General features: G+C 43.5%; 1 protein-coding gene across 2 annotated transcripts in view; it reads right to left on the bottom strand.

The window, feature by feature from the left end:
- Nucleotides 1-20,708, bottom strand: part of PLCB1 (phospholipase C beta 1) — an 887,199-nt gene that overhangs the window by 54,981 nt on the left and 811,510 nt on the right. The window contains exon 32 of one of the 2 annotated variants that reach the window (XM_073628626.1): nt 10,551-10,609. The exons of the other annotated variant lie outside the window; for it this stretch is intronic. Within the exon in view, the coding sequence (XP_073484727.1) occupies nt 10,553-10,609 (57 nt within the window). The 3' untranslated portion in view covers nt 10,551-10,552. The remainder of the gene's footprint in view (nt 1-10,550; nt 10,610-20,708) is intronic. 2 annotated transcript variants of the gene reach the window in all.

Raw genomic sequence — 20,708 nt, 5'->3', positions numbered from 1 at the left:
TTTCTGATATGAAGGGTGGGGTGGACCATCACAAAGTCCATGTGCGCACAGTAAATTATGAAGAACTGCATTTCTTTGCCTTTTTTAAAAACGTATTCTGACTACAGATGTCACGGTCAGGGGTCAGGCTCGGAGACGAGTAGCTATTGCAGTAGAGAGGCTCCCATCAACCAACAGGATAAGTATACAAACAGGTCACCCTAACCGATATTGACCATAACTCCTGATGGTGGAGATGGGTTTTGCTATGTGTTAGTATCAGGTCACAGTCCCTAGGATCACCCCACCAGGAGGTGAGTAAGCCAGGGTCCAGTAGAAGATATAGCAGGTAGAAATCAAACAGAAGCATGGTCAGTAAACAAACCAAAGGTCAGTAACAAGTGGTTGCAGATTGGGTCAAGCAAAAGCGTAGTCGAGAACAGGCCAATGGTTAGTAACAAGTGGCAGTGAAGACGGACCACAGTGACAAGAGTGAGATATTGGTTGGAGAGAGCACAATAATCTGGAAAATAGGAAGTACAGAAATATGGCTTTAATCAGAAAATTGATAGGAGGAGCAAAGACTTCAAGGTTCACCAGTAAGCAGGTTCAAGACAAGATTATGCAAGGAATTGTCCAGGGAACTCTAGCATCTCAGGTGGCTTACCTAGAAGAGACACTACCAAACACAGCAGAGATTGCAGGTTCAGATCCTGACTACATCATTTGCTATTCATGCCTGCTTTTCTAAGAATAGCAATGCTCTATAACAATATTTATTGCTACAAATAAACTAAAAGTGGATAAACGATTTAATTTGTTCTCATAAGGATTCATTTACTTGCTTTTTTTTGTCTAATACCTGGCCAATTTTGGTTGGCCCTAAGTGTCTGAAAGGAACTCTGGCAGAAGAAAGCATCATTTGCTTGGAGTTTGGGTGGCTTAAAGCTGATTTCCCTAAAAACAACCGATGATATCCTTCGCTTCACTAGTAAGGTTCTAAAATAATGTTTTTAATCTATACATTAAATCTAGGGAGCTAGAGCACAAAAAATACTTACCTTATTCCTCACTCACGCAGGCTCCTCATCTTTACGGACCAGTCCCATGAATCCGCTATGCTTTGATGGCCTCCTTTTCAGTGTCAGAACCAGAACCAGTGGTGTGGATAAGAGCACTGGCTGCTGAGGGCGTGAGGAATATGGTGAGTATGTTTCTCTATTATAACCTACTAGACTTAACAAGCACTAGAAAGAGGGCTGCCAATGGTCATTTTTACAAGCCGACCAAAGTTCCACCGATGAGGCCAATTAAGGTGGCCTCATGGAGACACAGCTTGGGGAGGCACTAAAGCCAGAGTGTCCATACATTCCATTCTCGGTGCATGTTCAGCCCTGTGGTTGTTATGGTGCAGGCGACCGCAACCAATGACACTGGGTGACCCAGCTGCCCATGCCCCAGCGACCCAATGGGGGGGGGGAGGGAGGTTTAACTGTGCTGGAAAATGTTTGCCTCAGGTGATTTCAGCTCACTACATGGCCCTGGATGTGTAAAAAAAAAAAAGTGTAAAAACTGACAACATGTTCCAGTGAATGGGTTAAAATATTTTTCTGTGAAGGCACTCAAAATAATCAAATGCATGCACATAAAAAAAAAAAAAATCACGTTGTATAGTCGCCTTGGAAAAAAAAACACGGCTCTCTTACTAACCTAAGCCAAGTCACTTCATACATATAAGGAAAAGATTTATTATTTCTCTGGAAGAAATCTGCAATGCAATAGCTTGCTGTGGAAACAATCAAAGCCCAGCAGCTATTCTAATAACAAGCAGGGAAAGGGTGGGGGGGATTAGTATCAAGATTCTTTGAAAAATAATAGTGTGTACACTGGGGAGCAAAGTGCTGAAGTAACCACAAAGCAACATGGAACCTTTTTGTTTGTTCCTAGCTCAGTTTCCTTTCCTTTGCTACGTTATTATAACTTTACCTTCAATGGTGGGAAACTGCTGTGGGCACTCGGGTCTGCCTGGCCTTTGGCAGCGAACCAGAAGTAAAATAAACTGCCTTATGTGATAAGCATGAATGAAGGAACCACTTATTTTATCTGCAGGCCAAAATCAATATTTTATATCGCTTTTGTAGGTTGTAGGAAGGAGCTTTTTAATGTATGGAATGATTTATTGCAGGTACCCGCAGTGGTGTATTAGCATCTAGTGGGTGCTACAGTGGCTTGAAAAAGTATTCATGCCCCTTGAAATTTTCCACATTTTGCCATGTTACAACCAAAAACGTAAATGTATTTTATTGGGATTTTATTTGATAGACCAACACAAAGTGGCACATAATTGTGAAGTGGAAGGAAAATGATAAATGGTTTTCAACATTTTTTACAAATAAATATGTGAAAAGTGTGGTGTGCATTTGTATTCCGCCCGCTTTACTCTGATACCCCTAACTAAAATCTAGTGGAACCAATGACCTTCTGAAGTCACCTAATTCACCTAATTAGAGTTCACCTGTGTGTAATTTATTCTCAGTATAAATACAGCTGTTCTGTGAAGCCCTCTGAGGTTTGTTAGAGAATCTTTGTAAACAAACAGCATCATGGAGGCCAAGGAACACACCAGACAGGTCAGGGATACAGTTGTGGAGAAGTTTAAAGCAGGATTAGGTTATAAAAAGCTAAAAATATCCCAAACTTTGAACATCTCACGGAGCTCTGTTCAATCCATCATCTCAAAATGGAAAGAGTATGGCACAACTGCAAACCTACCAAGACATGACCGTCCACCTAAACTGACAGGCCGGGCAAGGAGAGCATTCATCAGAGAAGCAGCCAAGAGGCCCATGGTAACTCTGGAGGAGCAGCAGAGATCCACAGCTCAGGTGGGAGAATCTGTCCACAGGACAACTATTAGTCGTGCTCTCCACAAATCTGGTCTGGTCTCTGGAAGAGTGGCAAGAAGAAAGCCGTTTTTGAAAGAAAGCCATAAGAAGTCCCATTTGCAGTTTGCGAGAAGCCATGTGGGGGACACAGCAAACATGTGGAAGAAGGTGCTCTGGTCAGATGAGACCAAAATTGAACTTTTTGTCCTAAAAGCAAAATGCGATGTGTGGTGGAAAACTAACATTGCACATCACCCTGAACACACTATCCCCACTGTGAAACATGGTGGTGGCAGCATCATGTGGAGATGCTTTTCTTCAGCAGGGACAGGGAAGCTGGTCAGAGTTGATGGGAAGATGGATGGAGCAAAATACTGGGAAATATTAGAAGAAAACCTGTTAGAGTCTGCAAAAGACTTATTGAAACTGGGGGGGGGGTTCACCTTCCAGCAGGACAACGGCCCTAAGAATACAACCACAATGGAATGGTTTTGATCAAAGCATATTCATGTGGTAGAATGGCCCAGTCAAAGTCCAGACCTAAATCCAATTGAGAATCTGTGGCAAGACTTGAAAATTGCTGTTCACAGACGCTCTCCATTCAATCTGACAGAGCTTGAGCTATTTTGCAAAGAAGAATGGGCAAAAATGTCCCTCTCTAGATGTGCAAAGCTGGTAGAGACATCCCCAAAAAGATTTGCAGTTGTAATTGCAGAGAAAGGTGGTTCTACAAAGTATTGACTCAGGGGGGCGCCATACAAATGTCCCCCACACTTTTCACATATTTATTTGTAAAAAATGTTGAAAACCATTTATCATTTTCCTTTTACTTCACAATTATGTGCCACCTTGTGTTGGTCTATCACATAAAATCTTAACAAAATAAATTGACGTTTTTGGTTGTAACATGATAAAATGTGGCAAATGGCAAGGGGTATGAATACTTTTTCAAGGCACTGTAGTTAGCTGTCAATAATCCCCCTTCTATACACCATCTCTTATAGCAATTTTATGCTCAAACAATGGAATTTTTTACTATATGTTGCACTTTGGAAATGTATACAGTATATCCAGTTGTTATCTTTGATACCCAGCTCTATTAACTTACTTTTGGGTAGTGTCAAAACTTGCTTGCTCCCTCCAACTCTGCACACTCCTATTGGTCTATCACTATGATGGGATGCTCCAATGGTGCCCATAATTGCCTGCTGTCAGGACCTGGATGTGAACCTGCAATCTCTGCTGTGGCTGGCAATATTTCTTCTGGCTGAGTAACCTGAGATGCTGGACAGCTACCTGGACAATTCCTTGGACAACCTTGCCTTGTATCCTTGTTTCTGGTGAACCTTGAACCCCTTGCCCCTCCAATGAACTTCCCATGTAACCAGTTCCCAACCAGGCCAATCCTGACATTTCTCTCCTATATGTAAAAATCTGTATTTTTTTTTTTTATCAACTTTATTGCTTTCACAAGGGATAAACAACATCCTATGTGAAAGCATGGGCTGTAACGGGTCCTCTTTATGGAGAGATCTGGGGTCTATTAGACCCCAAATCTCTCCTCTGGGCTCCAATGCAGACGATCAGACACAGATCGGTCTGATCAGCTGCTTCTCTGACCAGTAATGGCCAGGTAAACAAAGAGCCCAAACTGGAAGTGATGAAATCCTCATTACTTCCAGTTTCCAGGGGTCACAGAGAGGGAGGAACAAAGTCAGTTCCTCTCTCTCTGTATAGTGCCACCATCGCCGCTGGTCGCATCGCTCCCGGGCTCTGCTGTCCGACTGCGACCGCCTGCAGAAGTAATAACTTCTGCCTAAAAAAGAATTGCCTGCTGAAAATTTTCATACCAGGATGAGGCCTGCGGGTGAAGGCATGATCCCGGTATAATCACTTCAACCCGTTATGACGTCATACGGGTGGGAAGTGGTTAAGCCATGTCTTTGCACTTATTTGATCCCCTGTAGATTTTTTAAATTTGCCAATTTACAAATAAATGAAGGGTCTTTAATTTTTATTATAGGTGTATTTTAAATGATGGAGATAAAATATTAACCAAAAATCCAGAAAAAACTCATGATACAAATGTTATAATTTGAGTTGTAGTTCAGTGAGTAAAATAAGTATTTGATACCCAAGCAAAACATGACTTAGTACTTGGTGGAGAAACCCTTGTTGGCAAGCACAGAGGTAAGACTTTTCTTGTAGTTGGTGACCAGGTTTGCACACATCTCAGGAGGGATTTTGGTCCATTCTTCTTTACAGATCTTCTCTAAATCCTTAAGGTTTCTTGGCTGTCGCTTGGAAACTCAAAGTTTCAGCTCCCTCCATACATTTTCTATAGGATTAAGGTCTGGGGACTGGCTACGCCACTCCATGTCCTTAATGTGCTTCTTCTTGAGCCACTCGTTTGTTGCCTTTGCAGTGTGTTTTGGGTCATTGTCAATGCTGGAAGACCCATCCATGACCCATCTTCAATGTTCTGGCTGAAGGAAGAAGGTTCTCATCCAACATTTTCCAATACTTGGCCCTGTCCTTTGGCCTCTCAATGCAGCAAAGTCAGCATGTACCTTTAGCAGAGAAACAGCCCCAAAGCATAATGTTTTCACCTCCACGCTTGACTGTAGGGATAGTGTTCTTAGGGTCATAGTCATCATTTTTCTTCCTCTAAACACAGCGAGTCCAGTTAATGCCTCATTTTTGGTCTCTTCTGACCACAGCACTTTCTCCCAAGCCTTCTCGGAATCATTTAGATGTTCATTGGCAATCTTCAGATGGTCCTGTACATGTTCCTTCTTGAGGAGGGGGACCTTGCGGGCGCTGCAGGATTTCAATCCATGGTGGCGTATTGTGTTACCAATGGTTTGTTTGGTGACTGTGGTCCCAAGTGCCTTGGGATTGTTCATAAGCTCCTCCCATGTAGTTTTGGGCTGATCCCTCACTTTTCTCATGATCATCCTTACTCCAGACTGAGGGTGATTGGTGGTAATTTTGAATTTCTTCCATTTGCGAATAATCGCTCCAACAGTTGTCTCCTTCTCACCAAGATTCTTGCTGATGGTCTTGTAGCCTATTACCAGCCTTGTGCAGGTCTACAATCTTGTCCCTGACGTCCTTTGACAGCTCTTTGGTCTTGCCCATAATGGTGAGGTTTGAATGGAAGAAAGAGATTGTCTGGACAGGTTTCTTTTATACACATAACGAGTTGTCGTTAGGAGCACCTTCTTACATTGACAGGACTAATCTGTGTACCACATGAGCACCTACTGTAGCCAGTCTGTGGGAGCCAGAATTATTGTTGGTTGGTAGGGAACCGAATACTTATTTTACTCACTGAACTGAAACTCAATTTATAACATTTGTATTGTGTTTTTTCTGGATTTTTGTTTGATATTTTGTCTTTATCTTTTAAAATACACCCTTGATTAAAAAATTATAGACCCTTCATTTCTTTGTAAGTGGGCAAACTTACAAAATCAGCAGGGGATCAATTTTTCCCTCACTGTACCTGATCCTCCGCTCTCCTGGCAGCCGACACTCTCTTCTACTCCCCTATGCTGCGCCGGTGGACTGTTTCTTGGCGTCCTCACGTCCAGTCCAGGGCAATGGGCTCTTGCATGGTACTTGATGACATCAGAAGACCTGAGACCACCGGAGCATAGGGCAGTAGAGCAGAGCGCCTGGTGCCGGTGGAGTGGAGGATCGGGTTAGTAAAACCTTTTCCAGCTCTCCTACAGTAGATGCAAACAAGTATTTAACCTGTGCAGTGCATGAGCAGCACCACTTCATGCAAGCATTTCTCTTTTTCCCCGCAGTTCAGCTTTAAGCAATTGTTCACGTCTGAGGCGTTGTTGATATTCAGTTAGTCCCCAGAGTGGAGAAAGGAAACCTTATATTTCATGAATTCAGATGGCTTTCCCGGCTCGGTGCCTTTTCCATACACTTAGCTCCTGGCCTGGATGCTGGAAACAGAAGCCGCAGCACAAGAACACAGGAAATGTCATTTGTCGCTCTCCGTTTTCCATTATTAAGAATATAATCTGTGCCTCGGTGGCAACAAAAGGCAATCTGTACACAGACATGGATTTATTACAAGTGAGGGATCCTATGAAATGGAAGAACGCTTTTGCAAGGTTCCCCACCCCCAACATGATCTGTTAGGGCCCATTCACAGCAGCGAGCCTGTGTTATGGGCTGTATACTCTGCTGGTGTGCGTTGTGTAGGGGGTGCTACGATGAATTGCTACAATGTATCACATCTATTTACTCGGCGTAACATCATCTTTCACAATATACAAAAAAAATTGGGGTAACTTTACTGTTGTTTTTTTTTTGTTGTTTAATTCATTAACCGCTTCAGCCCCGGGAAGATTTGGCTGCTGAATGCGATTCGGCACTGCGTCGCTTTAACTGACAATTGCATGGTCCTGCGACGTTGAACCCAAACAAAATCGACGTCCTTTTTTTCCCCACAAATAGAGCTTTCTTTTGGTGGTATTTGATCACCTCTGCGGTTTTTATTTTTTTGCGCTATAAACAAAAAAAGAGCGACAATTTTGAAAAAAACTAAATATTTTGTACTTTTTTGCTATAATAAATATCCCCATTTTTTTTTCTTTAAAAGCACATTTTTTTCTCAGTTTAGGCCGATATGTATTCTTCTACATATTTTTGGTAATAAAAATCGCAATAAGCGTATATTGATTGGTTTGCGCAAAAGTTATGGCGTCTACAAAATAGGGGATAGATTTATAGCATTTTTACTACTATTATTATTTTTTTTTTCTAGTAATGGTGGCGATCTGCGATTTTTATCGTGACTACGACATTATGGCGGACACATTGGACAATTTTGACACATTTTTGAGACCATTGGCATTTTTACAGCGATCAGTGCTATTAAAATGCACTGATTACTGTAAAAAAATGGCAGGGAAGGGGTTAACACTAGGGGGGCGATCAAGGGGTTAAATGTGTTCCCGGCTTCGTGTTCTAACTGACTGGGGGATGGGACTTGCTACGGGAAGCGATAGAACGATGTTCATACTTTTTATGAACACACGATCTGTCTCTCCTCCCCTCAGAGAACCGGGATGTCTGTGTTTACACACAGACATCCCGGTTCTCGCCGTGTCACGAACGATCGCGGGAGCTTCTCGACCGCCGGGCACTCGCATCGGCTCCGGGGGCGAGAAGCGGGCGCACGCTGGTTGGCAAGCGGTTAAAGTGTATTTTTTTCAAAAAAAATTGCGTTCGAAAAACCGATTTGCAAATACCGTGCGACATAAAAAAATTGCATGGACCGCCATTCGATCATCTTTCATATTTTACAGAAAAATTGGGCTGTGTATACTTTACATTTTTTTTTTCTTTATTAAAATGTCATAAAAATTACATTTCATTCAACTTATGCATCAAAGAATGCAACCTGTCCCTTTACCTATGTCCTGAACCAACAGGACATAAGCCAAATTGCCCTGTCTGTGCGTTGGGACTGCAATTGGCAAAGCTCTCTAATGGGGTTGGCATGGGTGTGAACAAACCCTTTTAGTTTACCGGAGACCTTCACTCACAATTAACCACTTGCCTACCGGGCCAATTCTGACACTTCTCTCATATATGTAAAAATCTGTTTTTTTTTTTTGCTAGAAAGCTACTTAGAACCCCAAAACATTATATATAGATTTTTTAGCAGAGGACTTAGAGAATTAAATAGCAGTTGATGCAATTTTTTAGGTCACATAGTTTTTGTGCAGCAATTTTTCGAATGCAATTCTTTTTGAAAAAATACACTTTAATGAATTTTAAAAAATCAAGACACAATACATAACACCCCAATTGTTTTGTAAAATATGAAAGATGATGTTACGCCGAGTAAATAGATACCCAACATATCATGCTTTAAAATTGCACACTCTTGTGGAATGGCGCCAAACTACGGTACTTAAAATCTCCATCAGGCGACAATTAAAACATTTCTACAAGTTACCAGTTTAGAGTTACAAAGAAGTTCTAGTGCTAGAATTATTGCTCTTGCTCTGACGTTCACAGCAATACCTCGCATGTGTGGTTTGAACACTGTTTACATATGTGGGCGTGACCTACATATGCATTCACCGCTGCGCGTGAGCACGGGGGCGCTTAAAAAAAAAAAGTTTTTTTATTATTTATTTTTTGATCTTTTGCTTTAAAAAAAAAAAAAAGCCTTGTTTACATGCCGAAGAAACCAGAGGTGATGTCGCTCTGGTCCCCCAAGGCAATAGAGATGAGCAGAGGCCATCTTATTGTAGCACCCTCGACCAATGGGTAGGTGCTAGTAATAGTTTTTTTTACTAGGGATTGTCAGCACAGTCAAATTTAGGCAGAGCCATGCTGCAAGCTAGGCTTGTCTGTTTTGATCTGGGGGCTGGGAGTGGTCAGAGTAGCAGTGGGTGTGACCACCTGTGCTCTAGTTCTGGGGCACCTCCCCTGCTTCCAGGGAGGAAGATTCTGGAAGAGGGGCTGGGCCTGCAACTGGAGTGGGGCAGGCAGCTCATGTGGAAGCCCTGACCGATCCCCAATTGGTATTGGCAGGGGGCAGGCCTCCTATATAAGCTGAGGTGACATGCCACTGAGGGGAGTTGTCGGCTGAGTGAAGTGAGGAGTGGAATACTAGGCAGCAGCAGGAGGGCACCCCCATGTGGTGGGGGGGTGTACAGATCACAGGAGGAGGCCCAGGGAGAGCTGTGAAAGAACTTTGCCTCTACACGGTCATTGGCATTGTCTTTATCACCACACGGTCGGTGGTAAGAAACTCCTGGAGCAGAAGGGCAGGTGAAGCTGTCGGAACGTATGGTCCGGTCAAGTTCCTCATCAAGGACTCAGGGCAGTGGAAGGTCAGTGAGTGTTACCACAGTAGAGGGCTTGATGTGCCAGGAAGTCTGTGAGGGAACTTTGCTTCTACATGGTCATTAGCAAAGTCTTCATCATTTACACAGTGAATGATGGGGAGTCCTGGATCAGAGAAGAGACTGTGGGGATCTGTGTCAAATCGATGTGGCCTGAGGGCACAGGATTTGCAAGTTGGGCTGGCTGGGAACAGTATTCCAATATCCAAGGAAATGCTTTTTAAACTACTAGGCCTCCGGGGAGAGGTGCTGCAGGCCTCAGGCCTAGTAGCGGCGAGCAACCAGAGCCTGTTTTGGACCTTATTCAGAGTGGGTCTTTATTACCAAAAAGAAGAAGATGTGACATGACTTTACATCAGTATTCATAAGTTTGTGCAGGAGGAAACAAGTTCATGCAGGAGGCAACAAGTTTGTGCAGGAGGAGAAGGAGTTCTAAGACCATCACTGTTACACGGTCAATGGTGATGTCACGATTCTTTACACGATAATGGATGGGGAATTCTTGGAAGTAATAATCTGCATGGAAATGCAGGAGGAGAATCATACCCAGTAAAAATGCACATCCAATCTTCTGGCTCTAACGATGTGCTATTGTGCTTAATCCTAAAATATGATGGCAATTACAGGTCCTATGGGCATACCATATTCCCTTTCTCCTATCCAAGTTGTACCCCCCCAATAAAACAACAAAAACAAAACCAGCAAAAGACTGTTCATTTTCTCTGTAAGTGATGTATGAAGTCTGGCAGTGGGGTGAATGGGTGGATTGTTTGTTACTAGCGGCAACTACATCTCTTACCTTCACTGATCTCTATTGCAATCCAACGCTGGCACTGGATGGGTCCCGGGAATGGGGTCCTATACGATGGGGAAAATAATTATTTGATCCTTGATTCTGTGAGTTTGCCCACTTACAAATAAATAAAGGGTCCATAATTTTTATCATAGGTGTATTTTAAATGATAGAGACAGAATATCAACCAAAAATCCAGAAAAACACATGATACAAATGTTATAAATTGAGTTGCAGTTCCGTGAGTAAAATAAGTATTTGATCCCCTACCAACCATCAATAATCCTGGCTACAGTAGGTGCTCATGTGGTACACAGATTAGTCCTGTCAATGTAAGAAGGTGCTCCTAACGACAACTTGTTATGTGTATAAAAGACACCTGTCCACAGAATCTCCTTCTTCCATTGAAACCTCAACATCATGGGCAAGACCAAAGAGCTGTCAAAGGATGTCAGGGACAAGATTGTAGACCTGCACAAGGCTGGAATGAGCTACAAAGACCATCGGCAAGAAGCTTGGTGAGAATGAGACAACTGTTGGAGCAATGTTTCGCAAATGGAAGAAATACAAAATAACTATCAATCGACTTAGTCTGGAGCTCCATGCAAGATTTTGCCGCATGGGGTAAGGATGGCCATGAGAAAAGTGAGGGATCAGCCCAGAACTACACGGGAGGAGCTTGTGAATAGTCTCAAGGCAGTTGGGACCACAGTCACCAAACCATTGGTAACACAATACGCCACCATTAATTGAAATCCTGCAGCACCTGCAAGGTCCCCCTCCTAAAGAAGGCACATGTACAGGCCCGGGTGAAGTTTGCCAATGAACATCTAAATAATTCAGAGAAGGATTGGGAGAAAGTGCTGTGGTCAGATGAGACCAAAATTTTGCTTTCAAATTTCATGCTGACTATGACCCTAAGGACACCATCCCTACAGTCAAGCACGGAGGTGGAAACATTATGCTTTGGGGCTGTTTCTCTGCTAAAGGTACAGGCCAACTTTGCCACACTAAGGCGCCAATGGACGGGGCCATGTATTGTAAAATCTTGGATGAGAACCTTCTGCCCTCAGCCAGAACACTGAAGACGGGCCATGGATGGGTCTTCCAGCATGACAATGACCCAGGACATCCCGCCACGGCAACAAAGGAGTGGCGCAAGAAGAAGCACATTAAGGTCATGGAGTGGCCCAGCTAGTCTCCAGACCTTAAATTGGTTGTAAACCCTTTACAACCACTTTTTGCTACAGGTAAGCCTATAATAAGGCTTACCTGTAGCTACCCCAGATATCTCCTAAACCTGCAAGGTTTAGGAGATATCCCCTGTATCTGCATGTGCTGACGTCATCGGCACATGTGCACTGAAGCAAACTGAAGCAACGGCACGTACGTGCCGTTGCTTCAGTTAGTGTGCCGTTACCGATGGCTCCCACACGCATGTGTGGGGATGACGTCATGGCGGCTCCGGCCAATCACAGGATTAATCAATTTTCAGATATTTCCCATAGTTTGTAGACTCGATAACCTTTATACAGACTAAATAATATTCACTGATTTGGGTTATTTTTACCAATGAAATGTAGCAGAATACACTTGGGCCTAAATTCAGGAAGATAAACAAAAAATAAATTGTCAAAAATAAATAAAAAAATAATAAATAAATAAATAAAAACTATTGTTTATGTATGTTACCTTGTTCTATATCACTTGGTTTTATCGCTGCAGTCTTTGGCTTTCATTTTAGGTTTAGATAATTTTAGCGCGGTGTAGTACCCTTTTTTACTAAATTCACAAAGAACAATTTTTTTATTTGCGCAGAAGCGAAAAAAAAATGCTTTAAAAAAAAAAAAAAAAATCAGTCTTTTTTAATTTATTTAGTAAAAAAATAACAAACAAAGTGGTGATTAAACACCACCAAAAGAAAGCTCTATTTGTGTGAACGAAATGATAAAAATGTAGTTTGGGTACAGCGTAGCATGACCGCGCAATTGTCATTCAAAGTGTGAGAGCGCTGAAAGCTGAAAATTGGCCTGGGCAGGAATTTTAGCGCAGTGCCCGGTATTGAAGTGGTTAAAGGGGCCTACACCTGCATCAGAGCATGGGGGGGTGGGGGGTAAATGGGCCCACCGCTTCACTACTATGCATGTCCTGGGTTATGAAGCCATTCTCTTAAGCCTCTGATTTCCTCTGCTGACATTCTTAGGATGAATGTTTCTGCCGTTGATAATAGTACTACGCCAAAGCCTCAGGTTATGTCCTGCAAGGTTTTCTGAAAAGAATCTATAATCTAATCACATTATACATGGGGAATCTGATTAAGGGCTATGCAATAGGAAATTAGATAGAGAGGACTATCAGATGGGAAATTAGAAGGCTGGAGGTATTAAGGAAATGTAGTACATGCGATATGACATGAGTCCCATCTGTTATGGTCTCTTGTTAAGCTTTTCTTAGGATATCAATACCACAATCTAGACCGGATTCAAGAATTACCGGCAATGACCAGGCAAACATCTGCCCGTGTATGGCCTTCCTAGAGGGCAATAACGAGAGCTTCCATCCATCAGAAGGGCTTTAAAGTCTTCAAATTGCCACACTGTTGCAGCACAGGTGCCTACCGGTCTCTCTGCGGAGATGACACTGGTTCCTACTGCTTACTATTCTAAAAGCATAGACCAGGCTAGGATAGATTAAATACATATATCTTATATATTATTAGATATATTATACAGTGAACCTCAGTTTGCGAGTAACGCGGTTAACGAGCGTTTCGCAAAACGAGCACTGTATTTCTAAAAAATCCTAACTCGGTTTGCGAGTGTCGTCTCGCAAAATGAGCAGGATTCAGGCCAAAAGCGGTGTGCAGTACCGCTTTTGGCCTGAGGTGGGGGGGGCGTTGGAGCCGAGCAGAGCCGAAAGTCGCCGAAACGCACGGAAAGGCCTGAGGACAGTTTAGCTGACCTCGGCAAACCTCGGAAAGGCTCGTGAACGGAGTCTTTCCGAGGTTTGCCGAGGTCAGCCGAAGTGTCCCTCGGGCCTTTTTGGTCATTTCCGAGGCTCTCCGGCGCCCCCTGCCTCTGGTCGCATGCGGTATTGCATCCCATTGAAGTCAATGCGGAACTAATTATTTTCATTTCCATTGACTTTAATGGAAAAACTCACTTTGACATGCGAGTACATTGGATTACGAGCATAGTTCTGGAACGGATTATGCTCATAATCCGAGGTTCCACTGTATATCAATACATTCTATATATTATATCACATTAGAGCTGCACGATTAATCGTCAAGAATCGTTATCGTGATTTTTTCCCAGTTGGGATCTTGACAAAAGTGTTTCTCAATTCTTAATATGCAAAGAATTCTCTCTGCTCTTCTGAAACCACAGCTGTCAAAAGAAAGGAAGAAAAAAAATGGGCAGTCTGCCAAGATTAACAACATTCTTTAGCAGTGAACCCTAAGTATAAACATTGTAACAATTTGTCAATGGAATAGACTTCATGTGTAAATGAGGAAAGTTTAACCACTTAAACACTAAACCTTTTTCTGACATCTGTTGGTTTAAAGTTAAAATCATTTTTTTTTTTGCTAGAAAATTACTTAGAACCCCCAAACTTTATATATATATTTTTTAGTAGAGACCCTAAAGAATAAAATGGTGGTTGTTGCAATATTTTTTGTCACACTGAATATGCGCAGCGGTCTTTCAAATGCAAATTTTTTGGGAAAAAATTACTTTAATGAATTTAAAAAAAAAAAAACCTAACCAGTAAAGTTTGCCCAATTTTTTGTTGTATAATGTGAAAGATTTTACGTCGCGAGAATCGTGATCTTTTTATTTTAAGCAAAAAAAATCGTGATTCTCATTTTGGACAGAATCGTGCAGCTCTATATCACAGCTAGTATATGTTATCAATATACATACCTCCCAACTGTCCTTGATTTCAAAGGACTGTCCCTGATTTGGAACAAAGGCCCTCTGTCCCTATTTCCTCCTCGTTTGTCCCTCATTTTGGTTTGATCCATATATTTGTACAGTGGAACCTCGGATTACGAGCATAATCCGTTCCAGGAGTATGCAAGTACTTGCATATCAAAGCGAGTTTTCCCATTGAAGTCAATGGAAACGAAAATAACTTGTTCCGCATTGACTTCAATGGGATGCAATACCGCATGCGGCCAGAGGCAGGGGGGCGCCGAAGAGACCTCGGAAACGGCCGAAAAGGCCCGAGGACGCTTCGGCTGACCTCAGCAAACCTCGGAAAGACTTCCTACCCGAGATTTGCTGAGGTCAGCCGTGCTGTCCTCGGGCCTTTCCATGCATTTCCGAACGGCGCCGATCGGCGTCGTTCGGCTCTACTCAGCTACGGCGCTCCCCCGCCTCAGGCCAAAAGCGGTACTGCACACCGCTTTGGCCTGAATCCTGCTCGTTTTGCAAGACAACACTCGCAAACCGAGTTACGATTCTTAAAAATACAAGTGCTCGTATTGCGAAACGTTCGTTAACCGCGTTACTCGCAATCCGGAGGTTTCACTGTATATAATATGCACTACAGTAAAACCTCGGGTTGCGAATAACGCAGTTTACGAGCGTTTCGCAATACGAGCTGTTTTTTTTTTTTTTTAAATCCTGACTCGATTTGCGAGCGTTGTCTCGCAAAATGAGCAGGATTCAAACCTCAATCCCACATGTGGCCAGAGGTGCAGGCGCCACTCGGAGACACTCAGAAACACTCCCTTCCCGAGCGTCTGAGCGCCTCCAAGTCGTTCAGCGTGTCTCCGGCCCCCCCCCCCCACCTCTGGCCACATGCGGTACTGCGTACACTAGCAGTGACATTGGAACGAATTATCTGAGTTTCCATTTGGGGAAATTCACTTTGATATACGAGCAATCATCTGGGACCTGTGACGTGTCCCAAATGATTGCCGAGAGGGAGGGGGGGGAGAGGTGATCCCCCTTCCGGTGCCAGGAGGAAGTGAGAGCTGGGACCCTCTAAAAAGAGGGTACCGCCCCCCCCCCCCCAAAAAAAATGACATGTCAAATGTGGCCTGTCAGGGGGTCACCTCCCTTAAAGCGGAAGTTCCATTTTTGGGTGGAATTTTGCTTTAATAAAAAACAATTGAAAAGAAAAGAAAAAAAAAAAAAAAACACCTTTCATCCAATGTCTAAATTGCTGCATTTGTAAATTCCAAAAGCCAATATAAAGGAATAGTGGTGGGTTTAACCAATCATTTTTTTGTACAATTCTCCTTTAAGGGGGTGTGGCTGGAGGTGTGTCATATGCCTGCATACTTTTGGTAATAGGTGTCTGTCCCTCATTCTTATTTCAGAAAGTTGGGAGATGTTAACAACCTGTTAGATATGATATAATAAATACCTGATTATGTATGCACTGTGAAGTTTGTAGAGCATGGTGCATTTAGGACTCATGCACACAGCGATTTTTTAACCCTGCTGTTCTGGACGCCTGGCGTTTCTTTTTTTATCCTCCCTTTAAAGGCCGCTGCATGTTAGCCTATGTGTCCATGAACATGAAGGTGTTTAGAGGCAGAAAAAAAACACTGCTAGCGCACCCGGGAGCAGTAATGTTTTAGCATAGAAAATGACTGACGTGTATAAATACATTTAAATGCACATTAATGTTGGGCACATTTAGTGCTTGAGCCTTATGGCCCCTTTCACACCAGCTGTCTGTTTTTCAGGCGGACCCAATCGGACCCCCCATTGTTCTCTATGGAGCGGCGGATGTCAGCGGACATGTGTCCAATTATCGCTCTGTCATAAATGCTTTTACCTCTGTGATACAAAGGTGGGGGAGGGGGGGGGGGGTGGGGGGTGGTAAAACTCCGGCACAGATGGATAGCTGTTATTTAAAATAGACCAGTGTTTTTTTATAATGTTAATGGATGGAATTGAGAGATGAAGGGCATTCTGCGACCGGGTCTGATCGTTTTATTACTTATCTTGTAAAGACAAGCGCTCTTTATGAACAACGTCTGCAGGATCTTTAGGCGCACACATTCCCATATATAGTATTCTTTTTTATTATTATCAATAATATTATCATTATTGTTATTTTCTTTTTGTTATTTTTATTATTCGGGAGTTCAATCGATTGATATATTCTGTGAAGTGTGAAAAACAGTCAAACCTGTTGTGTTTTTTTTTTCCTTCCAGGATCCTTCTGTATAATAGATTTTGGACTTTTACTATAATGTGTCTCATAAGGATGAGCTCCGGCGTGTTCGCACACCCCACGTGCGGAGCCCGCCAGGAAGTCGGCCCTGCGCTAATCACAGGCGGTGAGACATTTCCTGATCTCCGCAGCCACACATCGGGGCGAATGTCTCACTGCCTGTGATTAGCGCAGCGCCGACTTCCTGGCGGGCTCCGCACGTGGGGTGTGCGAACACGCCAGAGCTCATCCTTATGGCCACACACGATCCGAATATCGTACGACCATTTTCGCTTAATAGTCACAAGTAGAAATTGAATAGCTAAATAATGTCACTTAAATTCTCGTACGACAGAAAAAAAAATTGGAAGTGATGTTTGTAATGTATTTGTATTGAATTTTTGGATGACAACTGTACTGACTAACCGAAAAATCGTACCAGGAAAATTTTCGTGCATGCCCGATCGAATAAGATCAGATGAACGGTCGTGATCGGCTGTCGAAAGTAGTGTACACACAATCTGAAAATCATACGATCCTTCCTCGGACCACCGTTTTCGTACAATATTCGGATCGTGTGTATGGGCCATAAGTGTCTCAGATCCAGTGATTAATTGATTCCAGACAGGCTGGTTGATTATTTAATAGTATGCAGATGTATTTGCTCTATATAAATTGTACCGTGTATGTCATCATTTATAGGCACCATGTTTTGAAGATGGGCGTGATCTGTATTAGCCTGAAACTGTTACAATGATGGCCTGCAGGGGCGGACTGACCGTTCGGGCACTCGGGCACTGCCCGAGGGCCCCATGCCACTAAGGGGCCCCATCAGGGTTGCCAGCCTCAATAAAACCAGGGACAGTGTGTAAAACTCTGTGTTTTTTTAAAAAAATCCCAAGATTATAGCTGCCCCGACTCTCCAGTACCTTTTCAGTGTGTGTATGTGTATTCTGTGTGTGTATACTGTGTGTGTATATTGTGTGTATACTGTATGTGTGTGTATACTGTGTGTGTATATTGTGTGTGTATACTGTATGTGTGTGTGTATACTGTGTGGCCCCATAATCTATTGCCTGGGGGCCCCATAATCTCCTGTTGCCTGGGGGCCCCATAATCTCCTGTTGCCTGGGGGCCCCATAATCTTCTATTGCCCGGGGGCCCCATAATCTCCTATTGCCCGGGGGCCCCATAATCTCCTATTGCCCGGGGGCCCCATGAGTTGTCAGTCCGCCCCTGATGGCCTATATATTTTGGATGTTTTGATTATATTTTCCATTAAAACATTTTTGTGCAGCAATCCCCTTTTGTCGTTTCCTATAATATAAGCCTTTGGGAGGCCTTTATTGCTTGCACTTGTTACTCCAACTGACATGAGTTGAGTTGAGTCTTGATATAGTGCGGTCCTTTACACTGCAGAGTCCCAACTCGCTCACAAACACATACTAGGAACAATTTTTGTAGACAGGATCTAATTAAGCTACCAGCATGTCTTTGGAAGGTGGGAGGAAACCGGAGTACCCGGAGGAAACCCACACAGGCACAGGGAGAACATGCAAACTCCAGGCAGGTAGTGTCATGGTTGGGGTTTGAACCAGCGACTACTATTGCTGCTAGGTGAGAGTGCTACCCACTACACCACTGTGCTGCATGGCCCTCACCCTTCTGTATATCTGTATATATATATTCTCACAAAAGTGAGTACACCCCTCACATTTTTGTAAATATTTTATTATATCTTTTCATGTGACAACACTGAAGAAATGACACTTTGCTACAATGTAAAGTAGTGAGTGTACAGCTTGTATAACAGTGTAAATTTGCTGTCCCCTCAAAATAACTCAACACACAGCCATTAGCCGCTTCCCGACCAGCCGCCGCAGTTATACTGCGGCAGGTTGGCTTCCCTGCGCGAGCCGTCTATAGCTATACGTCGGCTCGCGGGGCCGGGATAGCAGGCGCACGCGCGTGCCCGCTGCACAGCGGGGGGGGGGGTGCCACTGCTTGTGGCTGACGGTCACGATGGCTGCCGGCCACGAGCGATCGTGTGCAGGAGACACAGAACAGGGACGAGTGTGTGTAAACACACACTTCCCTGTTCTGTTCTGAGAGGAGTGACAGATCCTGTGTTCCTATTAGCTAGGAACCACGATCCGTCACTTCCTCTAGTCAGTCCCCTCCCCCTTCAGTTAGAATCACCTCCCAGGGAACACAGATAACCCCTTAATCGCCCCCTAGTGTTAACCCCTTCACTGCCAGTGACATTTTTACAGTAATCAAAGCATTTTTATAGCACTGATCGCTGTATTAATGGCAATGGTCCCAAAAAATGTGTCAAAATTGTCTGATGTGTCATAATGTCACAGTCATGATAAAAATCGCAGATCGCCGCCATTACTAGTAAAAAAATAAATAAATAAATAAAAATGGCATAAACCTATCCCCTATTTTGTGGACGCTATAACTTTTGCGCAAACCAATCAATATACGCTTATTGCGATTTTTTTTTTTTAACCAAAAATATGTAGAAGAATACATATCGGCCTAAACTGAGGAAAAAATTTGCTTTTTTTAAAAAAAATGGGGATATTTTTTATAGCAAAAAGTACAAAATATTGTGTTTTTTTCAAAATCGTCACTCTTCTTTTGTTTAAAGCGCACAAAATAAATACCGCAGAGGCGATCAAATACCTCCAAAAGAAAGCTCTATTTGTGGAAAGAAAAGTACGTCAATTTTGTTTGGGTGCAACGTCGCACGACCGCGCAATTGTCAGTTAAAGCGACGCAGTGCCGAATCGCAAAAAGTGCTCTGGTCAAGAAGGGGTTAGATTCTTCCGGGGCTGAAGTGGTTAATGTCTAAACCTCTGGCAACAAGAGTGAGTACACCCCTAAGTGAAAATGTCCAAATTGGGCCCAATTAGTCATTTTCCCTCCCCGGTGTCATGTGACTCGTTAGTGTTACAAGGTCTCAGGTGTGAATGGGGAGCAGGTGTGTTAAATTTGGTGTTATCGCTCTCACTCTCTCATACTGGTCACTGGAAGTTCAACATGGCATCTCTCTGAGGATCTGAAAAAAAGAATTGTTGCTCTACATAAAGATGTCCTAGGCTATAAGAAGATTGCCAAGACTCTGAAAGTGAGCTGCAGCACGATGGCCAAGACTATACAGCGGTATAACAGGACAGGTTCCACTCAGAACAGGCCTCGCCATGGTCCACCAAAGAAGTTGAGGTCACGTGCTCAGCGTCATATCCAGAGGTTGTCTTTGGGAAATAGACATATGAGTGCTGCCAGCATTGCTGCAGAGGTTGAAGGGGTGGGGGGGGGGTGGGGGTCAGTTTGTCAGACCATACGCTGCACACAGGCTTCCTTCTGGTCTGCATGGCTGTCATCCCAGAAGGAAGCCTCTTTTATGATGATGCACAAGAAAGCCAGCAAGCAGTTTGCTGAAGACAAGCAGACTAAGGACATGGATTACTGGAACCATGTCTTGTGGTCTGATGAGACCAAGATAAACTTATTTGGTTCAGATGGTGACAAGCGTGTGTGGCGGCAACCAGGTGAGGAGTACAAAGACAAGTGTGTCTTGCCTACAGTCATCATGGTGGTGGGAGTGTCATGGTCTGCGACTGCATGAGTGCTGCCGGCACTGGAGAGCTACAGTTCATTGAGGGAACCATGAATGCCAACATGTACTGTGACATACTGAAGCAGAGCATGATCCCCTCCCTTCAGAGACTGGGCCGCAGGGCAGTATTCCAACATGATAACAACCCCAAACACACCTCCATGACGACCACTGCCTTGCTAAAGAAGCTGAGGGTAAGGCCTTGTACACACGATACGAAAATCAGAAGGAAAAGACAAGCTGTCTGCTGATTTTCGGATTGTTAGTACGGTGCTTTCGACAGCCGAATTGACTTTTTCGTCAGACAAAAGCTGGATGTGCAGGCTATAAAATTTTTGTCGGATGTGAACTCAACGTCT

This window comes from Aquarana catesbeiana, linkage group LG04, assembly GCF_042186555.1.
Source record: "Aquarana catesbeiana isolate 2022-GZ linkage group LG04, ASM4218655v1, whole genome shotgun sequence".
NCBI lineage: Eukaryota > Metazoa > Chordata > Amphibia > Anura > Ranidae > Aquarana > Aquarana catesbeiana.
Note: the sequence above shows the minus strand (reverse complement) of the source record. Positions and strands in the feature narration are given on the sequence as shown.